Genomic DNA, 25,673 nt, shown 5'->3' on the forward strand with positions numbered 1-25,673 from the left:
GCACTTTTGAACCCCTTCCAAGTGAGGCAGAGGACAGTTATGGAGCGGTTGACCAGATATGGAATGTTCCACACCTTACCTTAAACTCTATTAAAAGGGTTACCGAGGCAGCTTTGCACTGGCTAGGCTTATGCCTGGAGTGGGGCCTAAGAGCAGCCAATGGACGAGCAAACTCGGACAAAATTGGGCAGGTAACCTTTGATAATGGAGTTAGTACAAGTAGAATTGATTACTTTTTAATTAAACTAGAGTTTTGGTCACTATTAGATGACATGGTAATCTCTGCGCGCCCAGAGAGTGACCATAACTCTTTGATATTAAGTTTGAAAATTGATGGCGTGCTCGGTAGAACTAACGCCACTAACTGTACTACAGCCGAGGTCATCCTAACCAACGATAGACGTAGGGTTCGTTGGTGTAGGGTATTGGACGACCCAGCCACCCTTGACAAAATATCCCATGAAGTCTCATTATCTGTGAGTGTAGTTAAGACAGTGATTGCAAATTCAGGCCCACTTGAGCAGATATCTATTCAACATGAGCAACTGTTTGATAAGCTGAAAACTCTTTTTACGAAGCCAGGGGCATCTGGGAAAGTTGTGGGACGCTCTCCTAGTACTAAATGGTATGACAAAACATGCCGTCAGGCCCATAGTTCCCTGATCAATGCTATTAAATCTAGGGTTACATTAGATATTAAGTTGGCAAGGCTGAACTATAAGAAGGCCCAAAGGGAGGTGAAGAAAACGTGGGATGATCGCCGCTGGCAGGACCTGTATGATGCCTGCCTGTCTTCGAATCAGATTAAATTCTGGCAGGTCGTGAAATGGGGAGGGACTCAGGACTCGCAAATACCAGTTAATTATGTTCCCACCGAGGATTGGGTGGTGCATTACTCATCCCAGTTTAGTGGTCTGGAGGCGGCTTCACCGCAAGCCCCGGTATACCCGATGGCCTCGCCTTCCAACACCACACTCACCCCTAGTGTTTGAAAACAAAGAGGCAGAGAAGGCGTTGGGATCGGTCCAAGCGGGCAAAGCTCCCGGTATGGATTGTATCCCGGCTGACCTTTTTAAGTATGATCAACATAACTGGGTGCCATACATTACGATATTAGCTAATGCCATTGCTAACGGGGCTAGGATTCCAGATTCATGGAGAGGGGCGGAAATTCTACCTATTTACAAAAAAGGAGATCGATCATCACCAGGGAATTACCGCCCCATAAGCCTTATAGATGCCCTGCAGAAAGTTATAGCAAGAATGGTCTTGGTTAAAATTCAGGCATGGATGTGTAAGGATAACATTCTATCCCCGATGCAAGCAGGCTTCAGGTCACGTACTAGCACAATCGACCAAGTGTTCAGATTCATTCTGATATACTGGAAGGTTGTGCTTCTAGGTTGAGGTACTATATACGCAGCGTTTGTGGACCTTAAATCCGCATTCGATCTCGTCCCGCGGGACAAGTTGTGGGTAGCCTTGGGTAAAATGGGAATGCCACCTGAACTCTTGGAGCTAACCAAAAGATTGCATGAGGATAATTTTGCCAGAGTCAGATGGGGTAGGCAGGGGCAGGTGACTGAGCCCTTTCCCGTTCCTCGTGGCGTAAGACAGGAGTGCGTTCTCGCACCAACCCTGTTTTTATTATTCATTAATCAAGTAGTGCAGTACTTAGTAGACACGCCTACTGACGCGCCTGTTTTGGGCGGCACCAAGTTTCCTCTCCTCATCTTTGCAGATGATACGTTAATTCTGGCAAAAACCCAAAAGGTCTACAGACAGCGATAAATAAGTTTGTGCACTTTTGTAAAAATAATGATCTAGAGATCAATGTGTCCAAAACTAAATTTATGGTCTTAACCAAAAACAGACCAAAACGGAGCCATGTTAGTATGAACGGTATTGACCTAGAACAGGTGGACGTCATGACCTATCTGGGGGTGGTTTTAGATCACAGGCTGCGTTGGAAATCTCAGATCGATGCCCTTTGCTTAAAATGTATCCGTTTAACGGGGTGTCTACTAAAGGAGCAACGATGTTCACTAACTAAAAGGATATTGCCAGCATTAAAAATTTATAATGCAAAGATAAGATCTGCAATCCTTTATGGTGCGGATCTATGGGGTTTTGTGGACCTTGCTCCTCTGGTTAAAATTAAAAATAAGTTTCTGCGCAGCCTGGTAAGTCTCCCACAATCAACCCCGATTCCACCTTTATTACTAGACATGGGCTGCCGTTCTATCAAAGACTTAGCACGGTATAAGTTGGTAGCACTGTGGAGACGCATATGGTCTACACCAGAACTGGCTTTATTTGCTAAAGAAATTTTAGATTTAAGATCAATCATAGGGTCAGGAAACCTCCCGTGGTTCCACGAAGTAAAGTCCATATATCAAAACATGGGTCTAAATTTACAGTGGTCAGATCCGGGAAACAATGTTTTTCCGTCTAAAAAAGAATTTAAATTATTATATTGGGCGACTGTAAAAGAACAATATGTCACGCTATCACAGTCTGCAAATTTGACAGGTTTGTTTTTGAGCCACAAGGTAGACACTCGTCAAGAGTCCTATTGGGACATCATCACCAGAAGTTTGGGGTATACACCTGTTACAACGCATTTTTTACTCCGCACTACCATTACAACGCGACCATTACTCCGCATACCATTACAACGCATTGCGCTGGGGGGCGCTCTAGGATAGGTAATAAGTATAATTTACTATCCAACACCTTCCCTAGGGTCCACGGGGACTGGAGTTAGAATAGTAAATTATACTTACCACTATCCAGCGCCCCAAGGCGCTATGCGTTGTAACGGTATGCGGAGTAAAAGTCGCGTTGTAATGGTCTGCGGAGTAAAAGTATGCGTTGTAACGTCATACATCCGAAGTTTGGACAGAAAACCCTACCATCAGTTCAGAGTTGGCTCGCTACCTGTAAGGATGTTTACACACAAATGGCGTGGCCAGCAAACTGAGTTCTGTCCTTGGTGTAGTGGCCACAGGGAGACCATTGGTCACATTTTCTTTGCCTGTCCAGCATATTCCGCACCCCGGTGCAAATGGCTAAAACCAATTTGTAGGAGGATTAAGTCACGGGTGTGTACGGAAGCTCTCTGGGTTTTAAGAACTAACACCTCAGAGTGTGTGACCATAGGTGTGGCAAAATTTCTTGGGTGGGCATGGACTATCAGAGCAAGGTTCCCATCTGTTATTTGATCAGGTGATAGTTTTTTTCATCATGAACGAATTTCTCTACGTCTTTTGAGTCAATTTAATCAAGTTTTAATGTATAAATGATGTATAAAGAATAATGTAAATATTTTTAAATTGATAAAATTGATTATGTACTGAGATTTATGAATTATGTATGTATTTTATATGATGTCTTTTATGGTGTAAAAATCGAAATAAAGACGTATGAAACTGAAACTAGTTACTGCCAACAAACCCATCCAGTGAGTTAGGGTGAGCAGGTGTCCCGGGTTTGCCAGGATAGTCCGGGTTGTAACCAGGATCTAGCAAACGTAAGCCATGTCGCAGTTGAAAGAGAGGGTTTAAAGAGGCACCTTTTTATGAGTTTCAAGGAAGGAAGTTAACAGGTTTTATGAGAAAAACAGTTTAATTAACGAGCATGATACTGGGTTTAAAAGTTTCTTTTAATTTATTTATTCCCTGAGTGCCTCATTGTCTGTGTTTTTATGTTGCGTGCTTTCATTCAAGACATTTGTGTGCCCTTCGCAGCGTGATGTTAAATGGTAGTCCTTCTTCTGTTTTTGTGAAATGTCCCTGTTTTTGGTTTTCAAACTCTGGTTACCCTACAATGATTGCCTTTGAGTTTTGAAACAATAAGATCTATAATAATGCATATATAAATTGTGTCTATAGATTTCAATATAAAATTGGAGTGAAAAATGAAAGAGTATATAGCGAGATAGAAGCCTTGGTGTAAGGACGGGGGATCATGAGGGTGGTGTAGATGTTTAGGGTGTGATGACTAGTCCGAGATGTTCTGCTGAAGACTGGCTGAAGGTGGGAGGTGTTGCATGTCTGAGTGTTGATAACTGAGATATGGTAGCTGAACATGACATTCAATGTGCACGGAAAATCTGAGAAGGGGGAGATAAGGGGGTGATGCGTTCCACGCTTGGCAGGCATGCTGGAAGTGCCATTGGCTGAGAGGCGATTACCGAAGGATCACGAGGCTGTGCACCCTTCCCCAACCACGTTCAATGGACCAGCACTGCAGGGTGGTGCTATGAGTGAACGTGCAAGTGAGAGGAGTTGGTAGTGAACACAGAGATGAAGAAACGTCTGTTCTGTATTCTAAAAGCAAGGGGGAAACTATGGGGCATATTACCAAGGGCCTTATCAAATTCCCGCTGAAGCGGCGATAATTTGATCGCCCTATTACCTAGCTGTCGCTAACACCAGTTAGCGACAGCTAGTAGGAGATAGCGATCATCTTGTGGCCCACTTTGCATGTCAGCGATATTTATCGCTAATGACATGCAAAGAGGGCGTGCCAAGATGTTAGCGACTGGAAACAGTTGCTAACATCGCTATCTCCTATTACCTACTTTTGGAAATAATCGCGCTAAGCGCGATTATCTCCAAAAGCTAACGCCTGCCCAGAGCAGTTCTTAGCCATGTTATCCAATGGTAGGTATATAACATGGCTAAGAGCATTTGCTCGGTAATGCATGAATATCGCTGACTTTACAGCGATATTCATGCATTTCGGCCGATTTTCATCGCTTAGGAGATAAACCTTGATAATTGCAAGGTTTCTAAGCGATAAAAATAGGCGAAGCACGGCGATAAAATTATTGCCTCTAACCAAGCTTAGCGATAATTATCGCTTATTCTTGGTAATATGCCCCTATATGCGTTCACATTTTCAGCAGTGAATTTCTGCAATCCAATAAAGTTAGCGCTCCTCTTTGAGAATCGCCACACCGTCAGATTTGCATGTGTCTTGAAACAGTATGAAATGTGAATACTTTTGGGAGAATTTTTGCTAAAGGGCTGTGAGAAGCTGTGATTAAATGTCTGTGGGGGTTATTGTGCTATTTTGTTAGTAGGTGTGTATGTGTGAAAGGATGGGAACCGATTGTAGGGTTTGGTTGATTCTGTGAGTTGAATGTGGAAGGTGTGCATGGACGTTGGGGACAGTGGTAAAATGTGGCGTTTGACTACACCGTCATAGCTCCAGCAATGAGGACTTGCACACTGTGATGAAGACCCATCTTAAAAAACCTACTAGGCAAGCATTGGAATGGGCTTGCGATTCTAGGGATGTTCAACTTAGGTCCTTGGAAGCTATGGGGCATATTTACAAGGACGGAGTTAAAATTATCGCCGCTTTAGCGGCAGAAAACTGCAGCTAAAGCGGCGTTAATAGGCTTGATAATAGGCTCTTGATAATTGTAAACTGGGGCTTCTATTGGAATTCTCAAGAGCCTATTATCAAGCCTATTATCACCGCTTTAGCTGCAGTTTTCTGCCGCCAAAGCGGCGATAATTTTAACTCTATCCTTGTAAATATGCCCCTATATTCTTACCAGAGCTTCAGGCCAACCACTATTTAAAGTGTGCCAGAGCAGGATGACTGCCGGACAGTGGTGGTCCACCCAGCACCATACAATTGGTTCCTCTGCCCTATTTAGAGGTAGGGGAACCACTGTTTTCCAGTCAGCTGAGTCTCATATTGCTCTACTGATGGTAACCCGTGACCTGGAAGATGGTCAGCAACAGGATTGCTGGGTGTCAACGGTGGTCGCCTCAACCTCTTGAAGGTAAGGCAATCATTACTGATTTTCCATGTGCTTGCCTGCCATACCAGACATGGCGAACACAGGCGGGCAAAATGTACAATGTCCTGATGCCCAGAGAGAAAACTCTCCACTTATCGAGTCCTTTTGTTTTTTGTTAAGAGAAAATAAATTCCTGCTTCGGAAAAAGGTTGCAGGGAGCAGGGAGCAGTGCAGCAACAGCTCCCTTCACAGCACAGAGTCCCAAGGGGATCTCTATGTAAAGCAGATGGTCCATTGTCAGAGTGGCTGGAGCATTGCCTCCGACCCCTGGTGGTCCTTCTGACTGTCCTCCACTGTCTACTAGGGGCATAACACATGCCCCTGCATCCCAGGTGCCCCCTACCCCCTTCAGCAGTCTCTGCATCAGGTCAAGGCCAATAATTATCTGCAACATTTGAGAGACTATGTGGCCCCTCATCACATTCCACAGGGGGGCTTCATTATTTTGCGCTATGCCATTATGATCCATATGAGCCGCTCATTTGTAGTCCTTCAGCGTAAATGTACCTAAAGCAGATATCTTGAAAATTTGGCAAGGGTCTGGCCTTTACTGGATAGCATTGTGTATTCCTTTTTGCTGAGGCTACATTTATGATCTGGCCAGGTTGACAACTTTTTGAAGAATTCTCTACAATTTTCAGTTTTTGACAGAAATTGGCACAGCGCACCACGAGAAAGCCTCTGATAACATATGGAAACAAAGCTATGCAGTGCATACTACTTAATAACAACATAGGTGTGTGAAGGTGTGATTGTGGAATTGGGAAATTGTGCGCAATACAGTGCCATGAGAAGTCCTGAGAGACAAAAATCACTTCTGGATCATTTCAAGAGTTGAATCTGATATTGTTGCTTTCTGTTGGAATATTTGGAGGGAGGTGTACTGCTAGTTAGCAGATTTCAGAATATAAATGCAGCACTGCTGTGCAATTCAGACTGAAGACAAGAAGGCTATTTACTACGTAAATGTCTCTATTTTTTTACTTATGAAAGTTCATAACAATTAAAAAACTGTGGGCCGCATGTACAAAGCATTTTTCCGATCGGAAACAGCTCTTTCTGCTCGCAAATATGCTTTTACATATGTACAAAACACGAACTGTGATTCAGTAACACGTTACCGAATTGCAATTTGGGGCCAAATGTACTAAGGATTTTAACGATGGGCCCTCTGCGACTGGTGAAATGCATTTTGTCATATACAGAAGGCAAAATGCGACTGTGACAGGGATGGGCAGAAAGTAAAACGCGGACGTCTTATATATGGCTGAATGATGGCTTCATTTATTAACAAAATCCCAAAAATAAACAAGGTAATCCAACAGGAAGATTGGGTAAGATATGGAGTGGACGTCGTCTTCTTCTGTTAGCCTGGTGGTAGGTATTCTTCTTCTCGCAAGGCGATGATGGCACAACCCTGGGGCACAAGACAAGGAGAGAAGACAATCAGTACTGCTGTCTAGTTTGTTAAGGCTAACGTGAAACAAGTCACGTTCCACCACCTTAGGATTTGGGAAACCACTGAGGAAGTGAAGGGATGAAAGAGGCAAGGGATCTGGGTGACGCTTAAGGTGCGGGAAAACAATAACAGTAGGGAAAAAAAACACAAGACTAGACCTTTCTTTTTCTGCGTATTCAGGTCTGCTTCAGAGGCAAAAAAAACATTTGGTTGTCAGGAGATTGCCACTTTCTTAACACGAACCGCTAGAGATATGCGGGGCTCGAAGCCTATGCAATGCGGGCAGAATGACTAAATTAAGGCAAGTGTTGTATTCCCCCGATGTGAGCGAGAGTGAGCAAAACAAGCAAAAGAGGACGTGGTCGAAAAAGGGGTGATGTGTAGGGGAAAAATCGTGGCAAAGTGAGCAAGGGACTCACGTCTGAGCATACCCTGCCACACTTATGGCGGCCAAAGCGGTACAAAAGGGGGTGGTGATGGACGGAGCATCTGAACCAATCAAACACTCACACCCAGTCAAAAGATCTGGGTTTGATCCAACACCGTTCTTTAGCCCACTCTGCCACCCCAGTTCAGACATGCCTTCCAGGGAAGGCATGGCTTGGCAGTTTGGGCTGGACTGTTCCCATGAGGCACAGGGTCAGACTGATTTGCATATAGCCATGTCTGAACTGGGGTGGCAGAGTGGGCTAAAGAACGGTGATGGATCAAACCCAGATCTTTTGACTGGGTGTGAGTGTTTGATTGGTTCAGATGCTCCGTCCATCACCACCCCCTTTTGTACCGCTTTGGCCGCCATAAGTGTGGCAGGGTATGCTCAGACGTGAGTCCCTTGCTCGCTTTGCCACTGGATTCAAGCAAGCCGGGCTGAAGACGGCTGGAATGCCAGAAACCGGTCCTCGGAAGCTTGTTTCCGGTCCAGGGAAGGCATGACTTGGCAGTTCGGGCTGGACTGTTCCCATGAGGCACAGGGTCAGACTGATTTGCATATAGCCATGTCTGAACTGGGGTGGCAGAGTGGGCTAAAGAACGGTGATGGATCAAACCCAGATCTTTTGACTGGGTGTGAGTGTTTGATTGGTTCAGATGCTCCGTCCATCACCACCCCCTTTTGTACCGCTTTGGCCGCCATAAGTGTGGCAGGGTATGCTCAGACGTGAGTCCCTTGCTCACTTTGCCACTGGATTCAAGCAAGCCGGGCTGAAGACGGCTGGAATGCCAGAAACCGGTCCTCGGAAGCTTGTTTCCGGTCCAGGGAAGGCATGGCTTGGCAGTTCGGGCTGGACTGTTCCGATGAGGCACAGGGTCAGACTGATTTACATATAGCCATGTCTGAACTGGGGTGGCAGAGTGGGCTAAAGAACGGTGATGGATCAAACCCAGATCTTTTGACTGGGTGTGAGTGTTTGATTGGTTCAGATGCTCCGTCCATCACCACCCCCTTTTGTACCGCTTTGGCCGCCATAAGTGTGGCAGGGTATGCTCAGACGTGAGTCCCTTGCTCACTTTGCCACTGGATTCAAGCAAGCCGGGCTGAAGACGGCTGGAATGCCAGAAACTGGTCCTCGGAAGCTTGTTTCCGGTCCAGGGAAGGCATGGCTTGGCAGTTCGGGCTGGACTGTTCCCATGAGGCACAGGGTCAGACTGATTTGCATATAGCCATGTCTGAACTGGGATAGCAGAGTGGGCTAAAGAACGGTGATGGATCAAACCCAGATCTTTTGACTGGGTGTGAGTGTTTGATTGTTCAGATGCTCCGTCCATCACCACCCCCTTTTGTACCGCTTTGGCCGCCATAAGTGTGGCAGGGTATGCTCAGACGCGAGTCCCTTGCTCACTTTGCCACTGGATTCAAGCAAGCCGGGCTGAAGACGGCTGGAATGCCAGAAACCGGTCCTCGGAAGCTTGTTTCCGGTCCAGGGAAGGCATGGCTTGGCAGTTCGGGTTGGACTGTTCCCATGAGGCACAGTGTCAGACTGATTTGCATATAGCCATGTCTGAACTGGGGTGGCAGAGTGGGCTAAAGAACGGGGATGGATCAAACCCAGATCTTTTGACTGGGTGTGAGTGTTTGATTGGTTCAGATGCTCCGTCCATCACCACCCCCTTTTGTACCGCTTTATTTCTAGATAGCCATTCTAATGGGGCATGGTCCGTGAACAATGTGAATTCCCTTCCTTCAAGGTAATATCGAAGGGAAGCAACCGCTCATTTGATGGATAAGGCCTCTTTCTTGATGACAGCGTAGTTTTTCTCTCGCTGAAACATTTTCCTGCCTATATACAGGATGGGCCTCTCCTGTCCCTGGGAATCAACTTGCGACAACACCGCTCTCAAGCCGATGTCAGACGCATCTATTTGTAAGATGAAGGGCTGGGAATAATCTGGACTGAGTAACACATGGTGACAGGTCAAGGCTTGTTTTAGTTGTTGAAAAGCCTGGAGAAGACGGGAAGTGGGATGTCTCAGTTCTTTCTCGGTCTGTAAATTTTTTTGCAAAAGATCTGTCAAGAGGGAGGCTATTTGTGAAAAGTTTGATATAAATCCACGGTAATACCCCAAGAAATGCCCTTTATTCCATTTTTGTCTTTGGAAAAGGGATGTTGGAGATAGCTGCTACTTTCTCTGCCTGTGGTTTAATGTATCCCTCGCCTAAGAGGTAACCTAGATACTTCACCGAATGGGCAGCAAGCCTGCTTTTAGTAGGGTTTATGGTTAAATCAGCTTCTCCCAATACTTGAATGACCTTTCTTAAGTGGGTAAGGTGTTCTGCCCAAGTGGAGCTATAGATGACGATGTCATCTATATAAGCGCCTGAGAAAGCAGAACACGGCCTTAAAACTGTGTTCATCAAGCGTTGGAACGTGGCAGGAGCCCCATGGAGACCAAATGGAAGAACAGTAAAATGATACAGACCATTGGGAGTTGCAAAGGCCGTCTTCTCCCGGTCTCCAGGTCTCAAAGGCACCTGCCAATATCCTTTGCACAGATCAAGGGTGCTAATATATCGGGCAGTTCCCAGACGCTCCACCAGTTCATCGACTCTCGGGAGGGGGTAGGAATCAAAACAAGAGATCTTATTCACCTCCCGAAAGTCAATGCAAAACCGGATGGATCCATCCGGTTTGGGTACCAAAACGATTGGAGAATTCCATTCACTATTGGAGGGTTGGATGATACCCATTGTTAGCATTTGTTGTACTTCTCCCTCTATCGCTTGCCTACGTGACTCCGGAATGCGTTAAGGGCTGTCATTTTCACTTTTGTATGTGGAGGGGTTATAATGGCTTGTTCTATCAGGTGAGTTCTGCCCGGATGTAGTGAGAACACCTCCTGCAGGGGTTGCAGCTGGGCCTCTAATTCTCTTTTGTTGGTTTAGGGGAGGTCCTTATCGATACTTTGTACAAACAAAGGTTCGGGACTCTGGGTGAACCCTGTCTGTACCGGAAGAGCCCCTTACCACTTCTTAAGTAAATTGACATGATATATCTGCGTATTTGTCTTTTTCTGGGAATCCATTTCCAGACGGTAAGTTAATTGTGTGACCCTTTCTATGATGCGGTAAGGGCCCTGCCACTGCCCCAGCAACTTATGGTCGGAAGATGGCATCATCAAGAGTATATAGTCGTCGGCAAAGGAGCGGGCTTTGGCCTTTTTATCATATTGTGTTTTTGTGCTATTTGGGCCTGTTCGAGGTGGCATTGGACAATGCTGCGAATCTGCCCCAAATGGGTTTTTAGATTCAGTACGTATTCTGGTAGGGGTTTCGCCCCTTCGGGCTACTCCTCCCATTCTTCCTTCAACATGTCAAGCAAACTGGGTGGTTGTGTACCATAAAGCAACTCAAAAGGGGAATACCCTGTGCTTTTTTGGACTTTGCAACATATTGCAAAGAAAGCCAGAGGGAGCATTTCCTCCCACTTCCGCGACTCAAGGTTCAACAGCTTCTTTAAAGTCGCCTTGAGGGTGGCGTTGTAGCGTTCCACCAGCCCATCTGTTTGTGGGTGGTATGCTGAAGTACGAATTTGCTTTATGTTCAGGGAGAGGCAGACCTGTCTCATAAGGCGTGACATGAAGGGTGTTCCCTGATCTGTAACCAGTTCCCTGGGAAAGCCTACTCTCGAAAAGATGGTGATCATAGCTTTGGCTATTTGTGAGGCATTGGGTTGGCGTGAGGCCACGGCTTCCGGAAAGCGAGTGGCATAATCAACCAGCACCAACACAAATCGACATCCACTGCAAGAGGGTAACATAGGACCTATAATGTCCATTCCAACCCTGGAAAAAGATTCTTGGATTATAGGCATAGAACGCAAGGGTGCCCTGGGAGGTAGGGACCTACTGTTTTTTTGACACATAGTGCATTCCTTGCAATATTTTCGGACTTGGGAATAGATACCAGGCCAATAGAATCTTTTCAAAATTGTCCTCTCTGTTTTATCCTCCCCGAAGGGACCCCCCAATGGGTGACTGTGAGCTAAGATCAATACTTTTTCCCTATACGGTTGGGGCTCTAGTAGTTGGATTGGCAAATCCTTCCCACCCTTTCGATAGAGTAGTTTTTTTCTGATAAAAAACTGGGGACCTACTCGTTCAGGATCCTCTTCACTTGTGGCCCTATTCCAGGCCTCGCGTAAAGCAGGGTCCTCCCGTTGGGCTTCCTGAAAGCCTCGTTCATACTGCCATACAGGGGTCTCCTTACTTTGGGTTAAAGCAACTCTTGCCCAGTACCTTTTTTCTCTTTTTTTCTGCTTTCCGGTCTTCCGGTATTTCCCTGGGGGACAATCGGGTTCTACCTCTTGGGAAAAGGGTGCCGATTTCCTCCATCCTCCCCTTCTGCCCAGGACTCTTGAATTAATTTAGGCATATGTGGATAATCACTACCTAAAAATAGGGGCTCGGGTAAACAGGGAACTAGCCCTACTCTCTATGACTCAGCTTTCAGGGAAGGGTAGTGTTGGACTTCAATCTCTGTAGTGGGATATTGAAGACTGTCCCCATGTACGCATTGTATGGTAACCTGTCCTGTAAGCTGGGGGTGTCCTCCCGGGATAGCCTGTGGTTGTATCACACTTTGTAGGCAGTCAGTGTTGATCAAAGCCTGTCTTTCCCCTTTGTTTACCTGTACTACTCTATGGTAGGGAAGGCGTGCGCCCGAGGAGTTACAATAATAATTGCGCACCAACCCCACCTCCATGAGTTCCTCCTTCTGTGGGAGAAAAACTGGCTATATGACCTATGGTCCCACAATTATAGCATTGAGGCCCTGTTGACTAGGGCTCGGGGTGGTGGTAGGGAGGGTCCTGGTAAGAGGGTAACAGTTTCGGGTTTGCGTGAGGGGTGGGGAGGTTTGCTGGGTTTCACAAGGACTCCCGGATGTTTCCAGTGTGTGTCATCCCGTCCCCGTTGAGGCTCTTGGGCTCGGTAGAAAGCGCTGGCAATGTCAATAGCTCGGTCCAGAGTGAGGCCTGTATGTTGTCTCACCCATTTTCGTATATTTGGATACAGGGACGACAGATATTGCTCCAAATACACCATCTCCATGATTTCGTCTGTTGTTGAAAGCTGAGGTTTCAGCCACATATCGGCCATGTCCCGTACTGTAGGCTAGGCACAGGGCGTTTCCTGAGGACCCTCCTTAACTTGTCTCACACGTAGGCGAAAAGTTTCTTCGTCCATACCCATTCTCTCTAATAAACTCCTCTTGACGACTTCGTAAGGTGTCAGGCTTGATGGATTAACAGCCTGGTAGGCCGCTTGGAGGTCTCCTGATAACAGCGAGCCCAGATACTGCCCCCATTTGTCTTGGCCCCATCCTGCGGCCCTTTGAAAAAAAGAAATCGGTGTCTTCCCCTCCTACATATTTCTGTAGGACCACAGAGGGGAACCCTACTGCCCCTTTATGTTGGCTAAGAGTGTCAGCCAGCTTCCCTATGACTGCCTCCTGGGTCTGACTCTGTACGGCAAGGGACTTGTATAACTTTTCTCGGTCCTCTTCTGCTACGGTCAAAAATCTCTCCATGCAACACTCCAAATTTTCCTGGCTTTCAGCCATCTTGCGCACGACTGCCTCCATCTTTCCTGATCCCACTTCTGACACCAGATGTGAGAGGGATGGGCGGAAAGTAAAACGAGGAGGTCTTATACATGGCTGAATGATGGCTTAATTTATTAACAAAATCCAAAAAATAAACAAGGTAATCTAACAGACAGATTGGGTAAGATGTGGAGTGGACGTCGTCTTCTTCTGTTAACCTGGTGGTAGGTATTCTTCTTCTCGCAGGGCGATGATGGCACAACCCCGGGGTACAAGACAAGAAGGAGAGAAGACAATCAGTACTGCTGTCTAGTTTGTTAAGGCTAACGTGAAACAAGTCACGTTCCACCACCTTAGGATTTTGGAAACCACAGAGGAAGTGAAGGGATGAAAGAGACAAATGATCTGGGTGAGGCTTAAGGTGCGGGGAAAACAATAACAGTAGGAAAAAAAAGCACAAGACTAGACCTTTCTTTTTCTGCATATTCAGGTCTGCTTCAGAGGCAAAAAAAACCTTGGGTTTTCAGGAGCTTGCCGCTTTCTTAACACAAACCCCTAGAGATACGCGGGGCTCAAAGCCTATGCAATGCTGGCAGAATGATTAAATTAAGGCAGGTGCTGTACATGGGGGTTTCTTCCCCTGATGTGAGCGAGAGTGAGCAAAACAAGCAAGAGAGGACGTGGGGGAAAAAGGGGTGACAGGTAGGGGAAAATATGTGACAACCACACTTCCCTGAGTGCCCAGAGTCTCTCAGAGTCACCTCCCCCTTCCCTATGTCCCTGTCCCCGGCCCCGTTCCACATACCGCTAGAGCCACAGCTCTCCTGAGCTGTGGCGGCGTTATGGCGTCCTCTGGGGGTGTCCACCACTCTTCGGACCACCCCCCCACTCGGCGTCGCCTCTTCCTTCGTTTGGCTGGCGTTTCTCGTCTGCTTCTCGTCCTGCCTCAGCTTGACCGGGTCCCGTCTTCTCTTTGCTACTCCGTCCTTCTTCTTCCGTCACTCTCCTTTTGTGCCCCTTCTCCTCAGCATCTTCCGTGTTTTCAACACAAGGCCCCGCCCCTTCAGTCCACGTCATCTCCTGCCATTGGCCGGTGCACAGGGGCGGGTGTTCTCTGTCCTGCGAGGGAGAGGAGCCGAATGTGGTTAACTCTTTCCGGGCCGGACTCTGGCTAGCGAGAGGTATTTCCACTATTCTAGGGGTTTTAACAGGAGTCACGGGCGGGTTGATGTCCCGGTCTTCTTCACAGTAACTTGGTAACTTGTAACTGAATCGCAATGTGCTTTTGCGATTCGGTATTAGGAAGGGGCGTGTTTAGGGCATCCCTTCCTAATACAGAATCGCACTTGTATGTATGAATGCTTTGCGACGGGGAAAGCAGTTGCAAAATATTCGTAGTCACCACCACCTTCAAGATGGTGATAACCCATTTGCAAACTGGAAAGGATCCCCAAGGTACCCCTTCCCCTTTGTGAATGTGGGCACCAACATTTTTTAACAGAGGGCAGTAGTTCCACGGACTACTGCCTACTCTGAAAAAATGCGATAGCTTTTCATTTTTATTTTTGAAATGCATTACGTTTTCTATTAAGGAAAGTGGGATGCATTATAAAACAAAATATAGCTTAATTTAAAAAGTAATCAGAAATGGTGATTTGCTGACCCCAGCAGGCCACCATCCCTGTGAATGTAACTATACATAATGGGTCGCAAATTGTGACCTACCTCATGAATATTGATGAGGCAGGTCCATTTGCGACCCACTGCAAATCGCTAATAGTGTCAAACACACTGTTGTACATCGCAGTTTGTGATTTTCTAATAGAGAACCGCTAAAATTTGCTATTAGGAAATTGGCTCTTGGTATTTGGCAGGGGCGTGTGTTGGGTGTCCGTGCCTAATACCGATTCTGTATGGTATATACAAATGGTCTGCGACCAAATGCGATTGCAAAACATTCACACTTTACCACCAACTCAAAGTTGGTGGTAATCCATTCGTAAATGTGAAGGGGACCACAAGGGACCCCTTCCCCTTTGAGAATAGTTGAAAATATATTTCTTAAGAGCAGGCAGTGGTCTCACTAACCACTACCTATTCAAAAAATGAAAAGAAAACGGGCTGCATTTAAAAACAGAGTGTTTTATTTAAAAGTAATCACAGACAGGGCACTATCCCTGTGATTTTTGAGATTCCCGATGGGTCGCATACCGAGACCTACCTCATTAATATTCACGATGTAGGTCTTGGGACTCACTAGGAAGTGTAAAACACACTTTAGTACATTCAATCAATCAATCAATCAGAGTACTTGTAGAGCGCGCTACTTACCCGTGAGGGTCTCAAGGCACTGAGGGGAGGGAGGGTACTACTACTGCTCGAAGAGCCAGGTCTTGAGGAGTCTTCTGAAGGCGAGTAGGTCTTGGGTCTGCCGTATGTGGGTAGGGAGGGTGTTCCAGGTCTTGGCGGCGAGGTAGGAGAAGGATCTGCAGCCGGAGGTCGTTCGTTGGATGCGGGGGACGGCGGCGAGGGCAAGCCTGGCGGAGGGGAGCTGGCGGGTGGGGGTGTAGAAGCTGAGGCTGCTGTTCAGGTAGGCTGGTCCGGCGTTGTGGAGTGCTTTGTGTGTGTGGGTGAGGAGCTTGAAGGTGATCCTCTTGTCGACGGGGAGCCAGTATAGGTCTCTCAGGTGGGGGGTGATGTGACTGTGGAGGGGGACGTTAACAATCAGTCGGGCGGAGGCGTTTTGGATGCGTTGTAGTCGTCGTAGGTGTTTGGCTGAGATTCTTGCGTAGAATGCGTTGCCGTAGACCAGTCTGCTGCTGACGAGGGCCTATGTCACCGTTCTTCTTGTTTCGGTCGGGATCCACTTGTAGATCCTTCGGAGCATGCGGAGTGTGTTGTAGCAGGAGGAGGAGACGGCGTTGACCTGCTTAGACATGGAGAGGGAGGAGTCGAGGATGAATCCTAGGTTGCGTGCATGGTCGGTGGGTGTTGGTGCTGTTCCCAGTGTGGTTGGCCACCAGGAGTCGTCCCAGGCTTAGAGGGTGGGTCCGAGGATGAGTACCTCCGTCTTGTCCGAGTTCAGCTTCAGACAGCTGCTCCTCTTCCAGTCGGCGACGGCCTTCATTTCCTCGTGGAGGTTGGTTTTGGCGGTGTGTGGGTCCTTGGTGTGGGAGAGGATGAGCTGGGTGTCGTTGGCATAGGAGATGATGTTGAGGTCGTGCTGGCAGGCGTCGGGCTGAGGGAAAATGCTGCGTATTAAGAGAATATGTAGCAAGCAAGAGGATGTTAAAGAAGCTCAGGCATTATGCCGTTTACATTTTCTAGCTAGAGGCTATCCTGATAAAACAATCAAAGCAGCTATGAAACGTACTGATGATCTAACTAGAGATGAGGCTCTATCAATTAAAACAACGAAAAAAGCCATCAGTACCATGTCAGGTAAGGAACCGACCAGATTAGTATTTACATACAGTAAACTACATCTTGCCATACGTAACATTATGGCTAAGCATTGGGCTCTTATCAGAAATGATCCTAGTCTTAATATGGGATCCTGTATATCTCCCACCATTACATATAGAAAAGCGGCCTCAATGCACAACAGCCTAGTCAGTAGCAGTCCAGAAGTCTTGGCTAAGATAAACTGGCTTAGCTCACGTACAGGATTCTTTAAATGCACCTCCTGTAAGGCATGCAAGCATGGAGTGAACACGCTTTCTTACACCACACCTTTCAAAGATAAGGCTATTCCAATCACTAAATACCTTACATGTAAAACAGAATATGCCATATATGTGCTGGAGTGCCCTTGTGCCCTTAGATATGTAGGGAGCACTAAACTTCAGGTTCACAAAAGGGTGCTCCAGCACATGAGGGCTATCAACAACTGGGATGAAACATATCCAGTCGCTAGGCACTTCAATGACTGTCATCAGCGAGATCTGAAATGTTTAAAGTTTTTTGTGATTGATGCAGTCATGCCTCTCAGAAGAGGAGGAAATAGAGAGGGGATCCTGCGCAAACTGGAAACGCATTATATTTTAGACCTCGATAGTAAATATCCGTCAGGTCTTAATTCCAGTGAGGATTTCTATACATGTCTTTAAGTGGTTGGTTTTATGCGTACTTTGCTCTTATGGCTATTTATTCAGTTTACATTGGTCTTATAGATTTTACATCATTGACTTGTCCTTATAATGAACATTGTTATTTTAACATGTTTGCCTTTTCCGCCAATGTATATATTTAATTAATTTTCATATTATTGCGTATTTTGCACATTCTGCATATTTTGCATGGGTTGTTTTGCACTATAAAATTTGGATATATGCACTTTTGTTTGCACTTTACCAAGATCATCAATTTGTCTGCCCACTTGGGCACAATAGTGGTTCACATATGGGACATCAGTGTTGATACCCACACACTGTAATCATTGCATAAGGTGTTTTAATCTTAACATCTGATAACTAAATATGTAACAAACAGCGTTACACATTTGCACAACAATATGAGCGCATTTTTGCTCTATTTATGTCGCATTGGTTTTCAATTACTATTTTAGTATTAATCTCTGTTTTTTAGTTATGCATTGAATATTCATGACCATTATGAATTATCTATAAAAATACTACCTTTTAAAATAGCATGTATTTTAAATTGTTGCAATGGCCGGAGCCAACTATGCCTCTTCTAGTTCTATGATGACGTTTAATTTGCAAATGAGCTCAATGCTCGCAGTGTCACTTTAAATAACCTGCGAGCACTCCATAGCGTGTCATGTGATCAAGGGCCGTTTGGGCTCGAAACGCGCCATGGTGGAGGTTGGGTGTTCTACTACAATAAATCAATAGCACTTTTCATACTGGGTCCACTGTCATCCTTTTCAAGCTTTCTGGAAGTTTCAGATTGACGATTTGTTGCAGCTATATATATATATATATATACACACACACACATAATATATATATATATATATATATATATATAACAGGTCAGATCTATAAATAAGAATAAAAGCAAGCTTTAGTCCTTCTTTTATGTCTGGCCTGTCCCGGTTTTTGCTCCTCAAAATCTGGTCGCCCTACTATTTCTCCATCATCTTGGAGCACACCCCAGGGTGTCATGTTGCTAAGTTATTCAGGTTGGCTCATTTAATGACAAGGAAGGAAGTCCGAGGGAACAGAGGAGGTTGAACAAGTAGGAAGCTTTTTGAAATTTTGCTCTGTTAAGGGATTTTACTGAAGAGAAAACAAAGTCCACAATCAAGTCTGAGTAAATATTCCAGAATTCAGGATGTTGGCAATTCGGTAATGTACCTAGATCTCTTCTTTGCATATAATGTGCCCTTAATACATAGGACTAATGTGCTTCGTAGTAGAAAAAGGCCAGGTTTCATAGTGCAACCAGGCAGTCTTTATTTGACATATTGTAGTTTACAGTTGCCTTCCATCTTGCCCTCTCTAATGCCTTCTTTTTCTTACAGAGGCAGTCACTGGAATAGACCCACTACTGCTTGTCGGTCCCATGTGCGATGGGGGAATGGAGCTTCCTCAGCTCTCTGCTGGATGCCGTGCAGGAGCACTCGCCCATGGTGGGCCGCTTTTGGCTGGTGGTCATGCTCATCTTCCGCATCCTGATCCTGGCCACGGTGGGCAGTGACGTCTTTGAGGACGAGCAGGAGGAGTTCATCTGCAACACCATGCAGCCGGGTTGCCGGCAAGTGTGCTATGATAAGGCCTTTCCCATCTCGCACTATCGCTTCTGGGTCTTCCATATTGTACTGCTTTCAGCCCCAGCTGTCCTTTTTGTTATCTACTCCATGCACCAAGGTGCCAAAATAAACCGAGAGGAAGAGACAGTGCCAGCACCAGCAGTGACAACAGTGGCAGGAGGAGCAGTGCCAAAGAGCCCACGCCGGACCAAACTTCAGGCACAACAACGCATCCAACACATCCGTACCTTCTACATTGTCAACGTGGTCCTGCGGATCATGGCAGAGGTTGGGTTCTTAGTAGGACAGTGGCTTCTTTATGGGTTCAAGGTGGAAATGCAGTTCAATTGCACGCGCGACCCTTGTCCGCATGTAGTTTCTTGTTATGTGTCCCGCCCCACTGAAAAAACTATATTTGTCCAGTTCTACTTCGTGGTGGGGGTGGTCTCCACTATTCTCAGCCTGGCAGAGCTGGGCCACCTCATATTTAAGGATAAATGCAAGAGGCCAATGCCGGCATCCTATGATCAGGACAATTGGTCAAACCGGGAACAGGAAAAATCTCGTCACCTCTTGCTGCAGGGCCGGCACCTCATTCCCCAGAGGAAAGATGGGGCCCGAGGGAGCCAGAGCATGCCAAATCATTTCACACCAAGCACAGTGTTCCAGCCCAAGTCTCCCTCTAGCACTCCCAACAGCAGCAAGTCCTCTAGATCTACAGCCCGAGTGGCCGATCTTGCTGTGTAGCTTTTCTTTCATAACTGTTGGTCTCAAAAGGGCTGCTTTGCCTGCAGCTTCAGTTTCTTACCTCGCAGGAGGATAACTTCAGCACCTGGCACTGACAGGGCCATATGAATGAAGGTTGGGAGGCTTGTTTGAAAGTCACCAATGTGCCAAATCTTTGAGCCTGACATTGACATCATGGTCTGCAGTTGTCAAGGAGTCTGTCAGGCCATTTTGGGGTCACTGAAAAGCGTAAACAGGATACAACACTTCAACATACATTTACAAGATGGCGGCTTCTAGGTGAAGCAGCAGAAACATTCAATGCAGACATTTTTGGTCACACCGAATACTGAATATTGTTTCTAGACAGACCACAGAGGGAATATCTACTGGATTTTTTTCCAAAAACATTTAACCTGCTTTGCTACTTTTTGGATCTTTCTTAGGAATTGTATAAAAAAAAGCTCTACAGTGACCTCTCAGAGGGGAAGTGGGAACTGTTGAAGTATCTCTGGCACAGCCAGCCAACTTCCACGAGCCCATGTAAAGAACTTACATGGATGGAGAATTTGCATTGGATTTGGGACCTCTATCTCTAGTGTCCTGTGAGGGACTCAAAGGAGAAGGAGGTTGAGGGAGCAGCAGAGTTCAAGCTAACTCTGGCATAGCTGGAAAAAGTGAATTGGGAGGTCCCTGTCTCACAACAGATGGTTATGTTATGCAGACACACCGCTGATGGCACTAACTTGATATAAAGGTTATCTCTGGGTCCAATATACGATAAGATAGGATAGGGTAGGATAAAGTTTGTAGAGCGCATTAAACCCCGAATGTGCCCAAGTACTATAGCAGGAGAGATAAATCAGCAAGTGCAGCGCAAGAAAGACTCAAGCATTCTGAAATGCAAAGAGCCAAGTTTTCAGATGTTTTTTAAAGGACATAAAGGAATCTGCTTCTGATTAATAGGTAGGCAGAGTGTTCCATAGTTTAGCGGCAGCTACCCAAAAGGAAAGTCCACCCCATCTTGTCTTCCGTGTTCTGGGGAATCTAAGTTTTATCCAGCAAGACCATCACTATCCGATCATATTGGCCTTCCCATACTACGTTGCATGGGCTAGTGCTGACCATATAGATACTTGTCAACAAGGCATAATGTTGTGTGTTCAGCCCTGGGCTTTCATTTAACATACACATGCATTCTAGGAGCTGTAGGTTTGATTCACATAAGACACCCCGCAGACTTTATCATTATCATTTACATTTTGTTTTTAAAAGGAACATCCAGGACTGGAAAATGTGGATCCAAGTGAAATAGAACCATAGGGCCATCAATGTTAGTGATTTAATATTGTGTAGGCCCCTTCCCTTCCAAACTCCTGAAGTGTGTTGTGCATTATGGGAAGGTGGTTAAGCTACATCCCATAGAATTCAATACAATAAGACGTGGATCTCCATCTATGGACCAAAAAGCAGTATTGCAAAGTGGAACCATGGGGTCAGATGTACGAAGCATTTTACAGGCCGCAAACGGCTCATCGGGCCGTTTGCGACCAGTAAAATGCATTTTGCCATGTACAGAAGGCAAAATGTGACTCAGTAACTTGTTACCAAATTGCATTTTGCTTTTGCAATTCAGTATTTGGAAGGGGCGTATTTAGGGCGTCCCTTCCTAATACCGAATATCACTGGTAAACATGTATGCTTTGCGACAGGAAATGCGGTCACAAAACATTCACAGTTACCAACAACTTCAAGTTGGTGGTACCCTATTCACAAATAGGAAGGGGTCCACAAACTCCTTCCCCTTTGTGAATGTGGGCACCAACATTCTTTGAGAGCAGGCAGTGGTCCGACGGACCACTGCTTGCTCTTAAAAAATGAAAAAGTAGCTTTTCATTTTTCTTTTTGAAATGCATCCCGTTTTTCTTTAACCTCTTCCGTGCTCATGATGAGCCCAGCTCGTCATGGATCACAGTGGAGCTGTGCTCATGACGAGCTCAGCTCGTAATAACGGCCGCAATTGATTCCCCACCTGTGCAGGTGAATTAATCAGTGGGCGGAGTCGTGACGAGCCCAGCTCGTTATGAGCACAGCTCCACTGTGACTCATGACAAGCTGGGCTTGTCATGAGCACCGCGGCGCTGCTCCCCCTCCCACCCCCCGTACCATGGGGGAATTACCCCCACAACAAAGGGGTTACGCATAACCACTGCATTACAAAAAAAATATTGCTTTATTTAAAAAGAAATCGCAGACATGGTGATCTGCTGACGCCAGACAGCCACCATCCCTGTGATCGTAGCCATTCACAATGGGTCGCAAATTGCAGCCTGCCTCATGAATATTGATGAGGTAGATCAATCTGTGACCCACTGCGAATCGCTAACAGTGTCAAACACACTGTTGTAAATCGCAGTTTGCGATTTCCTAATAGCAAATCACTAAAATTCGCTAATAGGAAATTGCAAACATGTGATTTTGTACATCTGGCCTATGTCATTTGTGTGATCTTAGTCAAGCCTGTTTTTTTTAGTCAATAGCAGTTTCCATTCTGGGGCTTGTAGACCAGTAGCTGTAATCCAAGAAGGAAACCTCCATGCCCCAGAATACAAAGTGCTGTTGGCTGAAATAAGGACTAACTAAAGTTGTCATTCACTGCACCAGGAGGACAGAAAAGGAAGGAACTTAGCAGTTATATGAAAAATACTCTTGGTCAACCAAGACCCAGCCCTCTCAGCTTAGTGTGGGCGAGGAGCCTCTTTGCCTTCCGGTGTATGGCCAAACGCTTACCTACATACTATGACTATGTATCTGGCCAGCTGAAGACTACTTATCTGACCACAGTAACCAGACTATAACTTGCATAGCATTCATTGAATTCTGGGAAATGAAGTCCACTCTGTGCCTTAGGAGACTCAGAGCAGGGGGTAGAGGAAAGAGTCGTGCCCAGAGGAACGCAATGGGCAGCCAGTGCTGAGATATTCATGGGCTTCCAATGTTCGGCATTAGTAATTCAACATTTAATACTCGTTACTTTCTTCGCAAGGCTACCAGCTTGCCCCAGATCAGCAACAATGGGCTGCCCCTGAACTACATATTTGTATAACATTCTTGGAGCATTGCGCATCTTAAAAATAATCTGTAAAAGAAAAGCCCAGGGCTGGTGCATATGCAGCGATCTGGTAACTTTAAAAGCTGTGGTGAAAAGCGGGTAACTGCGCTGTAAACACTGAGGGGGAGATTTTGCGAAGATTTTACACCATGTTCGCATCACAAAAGTGACGCAAATCTTTGCAAAATCTTTTTTTTCTGATTTACTTTCTAGCGCTAAACTTGTTTAATGCTGGAAATAACGTGAAAGTAACGCAAAGCTTCAAATAGCACTGCTCTGCATTATTTAGCGCCAAGGGGGCGTGCCTTGGGTGGAGCATGGGCATTCCTATGCAACGCTAAACCTAATTTACTGAATAAAGTAGACAGGGTTTAGCATCAGAAAAAAGCACCATTTTGAAGTAGGCGCAAGGAATTTCTCCTTCCTTCTCCGACTTTATATGTGTACTGCACTGTCCAGCACACATACAAAGAGAGAATATGGTTTGTCAGTCTATGCACAGTATTTTGTACTGGAAGGGTACCCTTCTAGTACAAAACCTTTGCTAGACTCAGGGAGACACCCTTGCACCATAACGCAACGGTGTCTGTCTCCATGGTGCACGGCAGCTGATTTCAGTGCTAGGGAAAGGGGAGGAGAGTGCCTATTTTGGTCAATTGGGCGCTCTCCTCCTCTCTCATTTGCTGCAGCGCAGCATTTGCTCCTGCTGCACTAAGCTGCGTAAAAAAGTATTACATCTGCCCTTGACCCTTGCGCTGCCAGTATGTCACTTCTAATATGGGGAAATAGACGCACCAGCGGCGCAGGGGGCTTGTAAATAAGCCCTAGTATCCCATCTGAACTGCAGTCCAGCACATCTCTGGGCCGTTATGAGACAGGCACTGACCAGCCTCAGAGTTCTAAAGTTTCCCACATCCCATGGGTGCTTATGTTCAGGTGTTTCTTCCTGTGCATTTCGGTACTTATAATAGCACTGGAAATATAATTGGGTAACCAGCTTTACAGGTACCAGAATGGGCAGAAAATCTGGCCTGGGTCAGCTACTCTTGCACAGAATAGGGAATCTTTAGCGTTATGCAGCCCACTTACATGAACATTACTGCTGTTTGTTATTTGACAGCATCAACCCTTTCATGGCTGTATAGCCAAAACATGTTGTATTCTGGGATTTATAGTGTTGCTTCAACACTGTAAGCATGGACTGGAAAGGTTTAAAATGACAAGTGCTGTGGACTAAAAAGACATGATTGATGATGGTGAGTGACTCCCCATTCCTGCACTTTTAGCTGTTGTAAAATGCTGTTCTGAGACGTCCTCGCAAAGAAATGATGAGTTCCAGAATGCAAAGTCCTGCAACAATTTGAGACCTCAGCTACTTTCATGGTCTGTTTGGCACTGCTCCAAGGTAACCATATGATTCCATGGCACCAAGGACACAATACTCTAGTCCCAGGGTACCCAAGTGTGTTAGTTAAACTGGATGAACTGAAGTGTACCAGGACTACAACTCCCAGAATGCACGGGATTGTTAAAAATTCTTAGCAGGATGAAGTCATATGGCAACCTTATTTTACTGTGACATGTAGGATCTCTAAGGGAGTTGGAGGCAGGGTTGTGGCCCTTTTTTTTAGAAACTCTCACATCAATGCTCCAACACTGCTAGGTCACTGAGCCACTGAGGTCATCTTCAAAACGTATGCACTTGAGGCAGGGATTTGCACTAATTTTACCCGTGTAGAGCAATGTACTGTACCTTCATGAAAAGAAGGATTTGCATAAAATGCCGGGTTAAACATGGGTGGGTGGTTAAATACTTGTGTTGGGGTGGTGGGTTGGTTGGTTGGTGGGAGTGAGTTACTGTACTATTTTTACATTTTGCTGTAAAAAAACTGAAATTGATAGTCTTTTTAAGAAAATAATAATTATTTAATTGATGGTTCTGAGTTGACTTGTTTATTATGCCTGACTTGATCTCAACCACAAATTGTTATTGGCCTTCTTCAACAGGAAGTAACTTGTTAACTTCTGTTACGTGTCAGGAGCGGCATGCATTGCTATGCACAAGATTAGTCCATAGTAACATTCCGCAGTAGATAAAGGATGATGTGCCAGATGCAACAGACCCATGTTTATGTACAATGTGCAGTGACCATGTCATCATAAAATGGCAGTGGTCCTGCTTATGCTGCACTTAATTTATTATTATTTACGTTATTTCAACAATAGCAAGAATAGCACATAACATAAAATCATGAGAAGGGTGCGCAGAGGTCGAATCAGCTATGCTAGAACAGCTAGTAGATACTTTCAGGGAAAGGTGAAGAAGATGGAATTTCAGAGAAATCCTAAAACTATGCTAGGAAGGGAGGTGAGCATAGACAGAGGGAAGATGTATTTAAATTGAGAGGGGACACATGAAAAGACTAGCCTAAAATGGGAGCAGAGGATAGGGAGCTATAAAGAACATGCAGCTGAACAAGAGAACTGAGTAAAGGAGAGGTCAAAGCGAGAACACAATTAAAGACGGTACATAAGAAGTGGAATTAGATACAAAAAGAAAAAGGTTTCCAGAGAAGAGAGATAAAGTAAAGAGAAGGTATATCTGTGAAAGAAAGTTTTAAGAGAAGACGGATTGCTGAGTTAAAGACTATGGGGCATATTATCAAGGGGGTTTATCTCCGCTTTTTTGGCTTTAAAAGCCAAGAAAGCGGAGATAAAATTATCTCCCTATTACCTAGCTGTCGCTAACACCAGTCAGCGACAGCTAGTAGGAGATAGTGACCATCTTGGGCCCCACTTTGC

At 45.6% G+C, this 25,673-nt stretch overlaps 1 protein-coding gene across 2 annotated transcripts in view; it reads left to right on the plus strand.

Annotated features, from left to right (window-relative positions):
* Positions 1-24,671, plus strand: part of GJD3 (gap junction protein delta 3) — a 104,870-nt gene extending 80,199 nt beyond the window's left edge. For both annotated transcript variants that reach the window (XM_078645517.1, XM_078645518.1), the window contains exon 2: positions 18,806-24,671. In XM_078645517.1, the coding sequence (XP_078501643.1) occupies positions 18,854-19,780 (927 nt within the window). In that variant the 5' untranslated portion in view covers positions 18,806-18,853 and the 3' untranslated portion in view covers positions 19,781-24,671. The remainder of the gene's footprint in view (positions 1-18,805) is intronic.
* Positions 24,672-25,673: the final 1,002 nt, after the last annotated feature.

The sequence above is a fragment of the Lissotriton helveticus genome, chromosome 5_1 (assembly GCF_964261635.1).
Source record: "Lissotriton helveticus chromosome 5_1, aLisHel1.1, whole genome shotgun sequence".
NCBI classification, from domain to species: Eukaryota; Metazoa; Chordata; class Amphibia; order Caudata; family Salamandridae; genus Lissotriton; species Lissotriton helveticus.